We start from the raw sequence: 8,476 nt of genomic DNA on the forward strand, positions 1-8,476 counted from the left end.
GAGACTGTAGAGAAAAAGGATATATCGAGCCTTAAAATTGTATGCCTGCAAAACAGTAACAAAAAAAAAAAAAACAATACCCAAAATTATCCACAGGCACAACTAGAGCTCATCAGTTTGGTGTTAACAAGTAAATGATGGCCCAGGGCCTAGAAGATGCATTATTTTCTCTCCAGTTTGTGCTGTGTTGCATATGTATGCGTTGCGCAGTTGTCTTTTACATATTTGTGTACCCCATACACATATTTATGCGTGGGGCTTTTACATTTATTTTTTTTATTTTTTTAAATTCTACTTTATTGCTGTCGCAAAGAGACTGTCAAGCCTTCCATGTGATGGCATATTTACACTGACAAATACTATATGGCAGCAGTCCATGTGATGGCATATTAACAAGTACTCTATATGGCAGCAGTCCATGTGATGACATATTTGGACTGACAGGTACACTTTATGGCAGCAATCAGGGGTCTGTTAGGCAGCCCATAGATCTTTTTTATTTTTTTTTCTTCAACCAGCTGGTTCAATGGGAAAAAAATGACTCGATGGGGGAATCCTCTCCTCTGAGCTTATGGTATTCTGACAGCAGATAGACTTCCCCTCACGGATCAGTATTGCTGGCTATAGCCTGCAGCGCAAATTGAGAGAAGAAACTGCAACAGGACGGTTGTACAGAAGTCTCTTTACCCATCACCTTCGGTACTACCTCCGTGCCCATACATGGATCAAAATTTGCCTGGTCCCTGCTAAACCAGCTGATTATCGATCCACGTACGGCCGTTTTTATATTCCTAATGGCTCTTCTGTACTCCATTCAAGCAAGTTGAATACAAGCTGTCATTAATCTGCTGTTTTCCAGCTGGAACATTTAGTATCTTGACAGCTCAGACCTTGGAATAGCTCAGTGAGCTGAGTGCTTGTGGGTTAATTACAGGAATATCGGAACACAAATGTTTCTCAACCCACCTCTTCTCTCTATCCTTACGCTGACCATGGATGTCCTGGGTCTCCTAAGGGTACAGATGAGCCTAGAACACATGCTTGTAGAGCTGAATCACTTCTATTTGAAAGCCTGAAGCTGACTGTAACATTAATGTTTATATGCTGTATGTTGGCGGATGAAGAGTTAAAAACCGAATTGCACTCATAGTGGCATTGTGAACATGTCATCTGTTTTTAAGCGTTAAAGCCACCTTGCTTCCTGAAAACAAAAATCTAGCTTCAGAATTCCAGTAAACTGCTGTGTGACTGGTGAGAGGTAGCAATCCGCTGTCACGAAGTCTCTCAAAACATGTGACTCATCTTATGTACACATACCTAAAAATAAGCGAAGAATATGTGAAATGAAGAGTTTGTGAGCCATCCATCTGTTTTATAGACAGGAATACTCACTGAAGGAACATGCACACCAAGACATTTGCTTCTCTATCTGGAACATCTATTTGCATGTCTGTTCTATATTAATATGTTTAAATATAGGTAGAGCCGAATGCATTTTCCTTCGCAATTATCCACACATTTTGCTTTTTTTGACATACAAGTTTCTCAGGTAACCATGTATTGTCATTACAGGTGTCAACCCTTCAAGCATGGGTGTGGTGGTAATGCAGCTGAATGTACCCAATGGCCCACAGACAACATCACAGAACCCACCAGTAGTCCAATGGAACCATTGCAAATATTTTAGTGTTGACCAAAGGGGTCAGAAACCTGAGCATCTGTATGCCGCAGAAGCCAGCACTCAGGTAGGAAGAATAACGCACAGCAATTTATTGTAACCTGCAACCAAGCAGGAAAATGCCATCTAGTTTCTACATGGCACGTGTCCTTTAACCACTTTAACTCTGAGAAAAGTTGTTTTTTAATTTTTTGCACACATGTAAAAAATCTTCATTTTTGGCAATAAAATTACTAAAACCCTCAGAACATTGTATATGTTCTGAAAGTGGAGGCCCTGTAAAATAAAACGATGATGGTTGCAAATGTTTGTCACATGTTTGCACAACTTTTAAAGGAAAAAATATAAAATACATTTTGGTGCAAACACACACAATAGAATACCCATTTTTTGGTAAAATATAAAATAAAGTTGCGTCAAATATCAAACCTTCCAAATCTTAAAATTGCGTGCGACTGATATTGCAAAAAAACGACATTACACGCTGCACTTCTTTTACTTTAAAACCAGGAGGTGGCTGTAGAGACTGAGTTCAGTAGCAGCCAGCAGCTGTAATGGTAATAAAAGCAATAAAAAAAAAATACAAATTAAAGGGACAGTGTTAAAAGGAAAATTAAAGTGCCCCCAACCCTGCGTGCAAAAGTGAACACATACTGTAAATCTGATACCACATCTAACACTCCCTCTCTGCTCAGACTGACAACGCTACTATCCAAAGGCACTCCCTCATCTACAGTGGGGGGGCAATCCTGGTGTTACTGGCTAGATCACCAGGTGAAAGTGTAGAGAGAAAAGCCTAAAAATAAGAAAACTAATGCAGCCACCACATCTAAGGATTGGCAAGCTGCAATATATTCTATATTTTTGGTTTTGGGTGTAATACCACTTTAAGTTGGTTGATGTGCTATTCAGAGCTAAGTGTGTGCCTAAATCAAGCAGCAGTAATGTCACGTCTAGGAATACCTTAAGACTTATTGCTATAGCCATGGTTAAAAATGGAAACACTGTAATATTAATATACATGATTATTTTTATTTTTTTTCTTCTTTATCAGGCCAGTAATCTTATGAACAGCCCTATCACATCCCCAGCACAGTCACCAACGCCTTCTCCGGGCTCTAACATGAACAGTGTCTGCACTGGACTTTCACCACTATCAGTCATTCCTCAGTTTCCCCGACCTGTTGGCCCTGCACAAGGTATATTTCATAACTTGACACCTTAATTGTATTCTGACCAACCTATATGTAAAAAAAAAAGCTATATTTGCATGTGTATTGTATGCATATACATTTTTCTTATTTTTTTTTTTTTAGGTGATGCTCGGTATTCTTTGCTTGGACAACCACTTCAGTACAACCTTTCAGTCTGTCCCCAAATACTGCACAGCCAGCCCCCCTATTCTGCACAACTGGTACAGTTTGATTGGCATGGGAAATGTAGCTTTAAGGTGCATTCGTACTTGCGTAATGTGTTGTGTTTTTTTACCTGTTTTTTTTTTTTGTTTTTTTTTGCACCTGTCTAAACGCTTATCTTTTCAACTCCAGCAATTGTTGAGAGTGCTGAATATTCCAATCTTGCTACTAACAGTAGATGACACATGGAACTCACTTGTTTGTTTCTGCTACCCACCTACCCCCACTTCAGCAGACAGTTTCTTTAGTACATGCGGTCTAACTTTGTACCCAGGCAAAGTTGCATTCAGGCTTGCACCCCAACATGCCTGGTTCTAGACACGGGGCAGAGAGTTCCTCAGTACCATGCCCCTTCAGCTCATACTTCACTAACTGCTGCCAGCAGTGTGCCCCTGAGGTGCATGACACTGATGACCTAGAATTTTCAGCTCTTCTAGAATCTGTGACATACTCTGTTTGCCCTTCACTTTATTGGGCGACCCTATCCCTGTAATATTTCAGTGCAGTTAGGCAGGATTTCTATAGATCAAATAGAGCATTTGATTGCTGACTAACTGTAGAGGCCATAAGCCGACTTCCACAACTTCCCCCTGCAGTATCACTATCTGATCTGCCTGCAGCCTTCGCAACCCCTGAGTTCTCTGCCACCAAGACTGTGACAGTTGATTCCTTACAGAAGGAATGGCTGCCATTACTTCAAGACATGGCTCTTGGCTCCTAATGCCTTGCTTTATACCACCCTAAAGCTTGAGGATCAGCCCATAGCTTACACCAGTTCGCTTCTCGAAGGTTCTTTAGGGCACCTAAGATGGTAAAATCCATTCCTGTGTACCTGCTGTTTGCAGTCTTGCTTAATGGAGACTGGAAGAACCCTGATAAGCTGTATATCCCCCTCGCAAGTGTCAATAAACGTTGTACTCATTTGAAGAGGTTTTTAGTAAAAGGTGGTTGGCCCCCTCTGGACCCGACAGTGTCCTAACTTCAGAAAGTGTTTCTCAGTGGAGGATGCACTTTTTTTTTTTTAAAGAACCCCCGTCAACGAGCAACCCTAGGCCTTCTCTTGAACCCTGTTTGTTCTGGCAGGCCCTGCATTGCAACCTGTCCAGACCATGACCTTTACTTTCCAAACTATAGCTGACTGGTCTAGAGCCATCAGAAGGGACCTCAACACTATGGCAATTGATCCCTATGGGCATATAGTGTTTGGAGCTCATGTTCACAGCCCGAACTGTGTGGACGGATTTTTAGATGTCTTCTGCCTCATTGCCTGTATGAATCTCCTGTCAGTTGACAAAAGTCCCCTTTAGTCAAAATTTCGAATTGGAGAACCCCCATGCAAAAATTCATTGCTCTGCAAGCCCTTAGAGGCACAGCATCTCTTTAGAAACCCTGTGAATACCCTCATCAAGGATCTCACTGAGGGCAAAGAAGTCTAGGAGAGGCTCACTGTTTGTTAGAATCCAACAAGAATGCCTTTTGTTAGTCCCAGGCCTTACAAAGCCAAACCCAAATGTGGCTCACATTCTGCCCTTAAACCCTGGATGTCAAAGTCCTTCAGACCATCTGATAAGCCTTTTGCAGCATAGGGGGGGGGGGGGGGGAGGGCACCACTTTACAAAGTGGGGAGTCTGTGTTAACCTATATGAACTTTGGGCAGCCAGCATCTGCAATGGCTGGTGAAAGAGAAAATGGTTTCCAGGGGCTGCAAACTAGGATTTCACTCCCAACCCCCTTTCCTTCATTTCATTAGTTCGAATGTACCTGCACTATAAAACAGGTTAGCAGATCTCAATGCAAGCCTAATATGCTTTCTCAAGCAAGTTGTGATTGTCCCAGTTCCTGAGGTTTAGAGTCTGATTTATTCTAAATCAAACTAAAAGGGGTCATTTGCCTCAACTTGGAGCTCAAACCCCTTAAATGTTTTAATTTGGGGCCAGTATTTCTGCATGGAATCTACCAGGTCTGTCATAGTATAGTGTAGTATAATGCATTGCAGTGTGTCACACTTTCTATAGGTAAATGTTTTTCGGAGCTGATATTTTGTGTCTTTTTTTTTTTTTTTGCATGCTTTGGGTGTTGGACACTTCAAAATGTCTGTCTCATTATCAATTTTTTTTTCTTCAAACTTATGCTGCTAAATGCACAGACAGGAATGAAACATGGGAACCGAGGAAAGAGGCAAGCACTAAAATCGGCATCTACAGACCTTGGTTCAGCGGATATAGGCAAGTAAAACAGGCTTGGCTTTTTGTCATTTTTCTTGTTTGACTTCTTAACTAAGACTCACTAGATCTCCTTTATCAATGTAGCTCAAATAAGGGCAGTATTGCCCCATAGTGACTCCTTTTTAGGCTCCTTTAAAGCGGGAGTTCACCCGAATTTTTTTTTTTTTTAACCTTAGATTAATGCTCATTTTGTCAAAGGGAATCAGGTATTTTTTTTAAAATCTAAGCAGTACTTAGCATTTTAGAGAGCGATCTTCTCCGCCGCTTCCGGGTATGGTCTTTGGGACTGGGCGTTCCTACTTGATTGACAGTCTTCTCGCGACAGTCATCGCGTCACGAGTAGCCGAAAGAAGCCGAACGTCGGTGCGGCTCTATACGGCGCCTGCGCACCGACGTTCGGCTACTTTCGGAAAATCGTGACGCGACCGTCGGAAGACTGTCAAATAGGAACGCCCAGTCCCGCAGCCCATACCCAGAAGCGGCGGAGATGATCTATCTCTAAAATGGTAAATACTGCTTAGATTTTAAAAAAACTACCCGATTCCCCTTGACAAAATGAGCATCAATCTAAGGTTAAAAATTAAGTTTTCGGGTGAACCTCCACTTTAACACAGGGGACAGTAAAAACGGGAGGCTGTTAGTTACTGTGAAAGGAACAAATCTAGAGGTTTTAGGTGGAGTTTAGAGACATTTCAGCTGATAATATGCACAGTGCCGTTGCATTGCCATGAAATGAGATTTGCCATGAAATGAGATGGTCCGCCTCCATCTCATCCTATTGGCTCACTCATGTCACATGACAAAACATCAGTCACAGCTAGGCTATCATAGGGAGAGGATCTCCTCTCCCTGTGATAGCCCGATAGCACTGTCAGCAGCGTGCCTCCCGCCAGCGCTAAGTACACCCCGCGCCCGCAGCTCTACTCCCCGTCCTCCGTTAAGGCTCAGGGAACGGGGCGAGTCTACGCTATTAGTGTAGACCTAGCGTTGGCTACGTTAGTAGCGTAACGTAGCCAACGCTAGGTCTACGCTAATAGCGTAGACTCGCCCCAGAATGATGGCAGAGCTGGTGGTCTAATAGCGTAGACTCGCCCCGTTCCCTGAGCCTTAACGGGGGACGGGGAGTAGAGCTGCGGGGGACGGGGAGTAGAGCTGCGGGGTGTACTTAGCGCTGGCGGGAGGCACGCTGCTGACAGTGCTATCGGGCTATCACAGGGAGAGGAGATCCTCTCCCTATGATAGCCTAGCTGTGACTGATGTTTTGTCACGTGACATGAGTGAGCCAATAGGATGAGATGGAGGCGGACCATCTCATTCCATGGCAAATCTCATTTCATGGCAATGCACCGTATATACATCAACTAGAATGTATGCTTTCTATATAACAAAAGAGCAACCAAAATGATTAGTTGCTATTTTACTACACTTTGCACATTTCCTTTAACTCTGTACTGCTTCATTGATTTTAAACTTGTTTGTTCTAGGAAAAATGGTTACACATTCTAATCTAAACAGATGTGCACAATTCAAGCATCATTTTAGAAGAAAGCGATTTACTTTTTCCTCTGTTTGCTTTGTGCATGACATGCTAATGTTTCTGTATTTTCCTTATTTTTTTATTTTTTTTTGTAGTCCTGGGCCGTGTTCTGGAGATTACAGACCTACCAGAAGGCATTACTCGAGTGGAAGCAGGAAAACTTTTCACACAGCTGGCAATGTCTGGGGCCAAAATACAGTGGTTGAGGGACGCTCAGGGTCATGCCCCAGGGCCTAGTGGTAACAATAATGGACCTGCAGAAAATGGCCGCCAAATTCACAGCAATGACCTGGCAGCCTTTTATACCATCGTGGCAGTCTTCCCCAGCACCATGGCAGCACAGAACGCCTCAGTGCAGCAAAACAGTCCACTCAGCCGCTTCAAGTTGCGCAGCATCAAAAAGAACTATGATTTGCGCATACTGGAACGTGCCAGCTCGCAATAGCATGTGAAGATAGGTGGGGGAAGGTGTGAGGGAGGGGACAGAAGGAGGAATACATCTCTTCCCCCTCTAACCATGCCTCTTTCTCTCTCCTCTTCCCATCACCAGTTGAAGAAAGCACACTGGACTTATAAATACAGCCTCTACCTTTCTAGCCTCTATTTCTCCCTGCACTTTTTATTGTTTTCAATCGCTTCCTTCAGCCATTTTACTTTGTTTGTCCATCTTTTTAATTTGTTTTATCGTTCTCCACTTCTGGTTCGCTGTCAAATACTCACACATCTATTAAGTTGCTTGCTTTCTTTATATCACCCGTTTTGTTTCTTTCCTAAACTTGCACGCTTTCCTCTTTTTATGTTGTCTGGCTTTTCTTTCAAATGTCTCCTGATGCACACTGTTATCTATGAGCGCCACCACCATATCATTGATGCCCTTTTGTTTCTTGCGCATCCTGCGGACACCGCAGGTTCTTCTACTTTTACGTCAAATTTTATATATTGGTTTTTCTCGTCAGATTCTTCTCTGCGGTACTTTTTTATAAAGACATTACCCAATTTCTGATCGAGAGCAGAGACGCTCTGTAGCGGGTATAAAGCTGCCATAGGGCAAAAGGGTAAAGGAATGGACAGAATTTTTTTCTTCATCCTGAGTGGAATTTTGAACATTTTGCCTTTTTTTTTTTTTTTTTTTTTATTTCTTTTCTCAGAGTTGGTTGTCCCTGAACATTGTATAGATTTTTTTTTTGTTCTTTTTGATGCTTGTGAGAGTACATTAACATGGGTATTTATTTGCACAAATGGGCTGTACTCACTGTAAATTTTATTTAATCCGATTTTGTTTTTAAATATGGAAAAAAGAAGTATGTGTCACATTAACAAAGTGTGTCTTTTTCTTTATAGTTTTGGTAAAACAAGATTTATATTGTGTTCTGTATTCTGGTGTCATTCTGTTATTAACACCAATCGTCTATTACTATTGCTGTCCAACTATCCAGCACCCCCCCCCCTCCAAAAAAAGAAAAAAAATACAGATCACAAGACTCCAATGCATCAAATCGGCTATTACCCGGATTGCTACCATCAGCAGAGTTGCACCTGTCTTTAAAGTGGTTGCAAAGGCAGAAGAATTTTTATCTCCTGATTGATTTGCGCTGCTGTCAATCACAGTCAGCCAATTGGG

The 8,476-nt window shown here is 42.2% G+C and overlaps 1 protein-coding gene across 15 annotated transcripts in view; it reads left to right on the plus strand.

The window, feature by feature from the left end:
- The window catches only part of R3HDM2 (R3H domain containing 2), a 172,165-nt gene extending 163,993 nt beyond the window's left edge, over positions 1–8,172 (plus strand). For 11 of the 15 annotated variants that reach the window (XM_040340927.1, XM_040340936.1, XM_040340934.1 and 8 more), the window contains 5 exons: positions 1,573–1,745; positions 2,733–2,877; positions 2,995–3,128; positions 5,240–5,318; positions 6,951–8,172. In XM_040340927.1, coding sequence (XP_040196861.1) covers positions 1,573–1,745; positions 2,733–2,877; positions 2,995–3,128; positions 5,240–5,318; positions 6,951–7,300 — 881 coding nt within the window. In that variant the 3' untranslated portion in view covers positions 7,301–8,172. The remainder of the gene's footprint in view (positions 1–1,572; positions 1,746–2,732; positions 2,878–2,994; positions 3,129–5,239; positions 5,319–6,950) is intronic. The other 4 variants (XM_040340932.1, XM_040340942.1, XM_040340937.1 and 1 more) reach the window with 1 other exon arrangement.
- Positions 8,173–8,476: the final 304 nt, after the last annotated feature.

Source organism: Rana temporaria, chromosome 2, assembly GCF_905171775.1.
Source record: "Rana temporaria chromosome 2, aRanTem1.1, whole genome shotgun sequence".
Classification (NCBI taxonomy): Eukaryota; Metazoa; Chordata; class Amphibia; order Anura; family Ranidae; genus Rana; species Rana temporaria.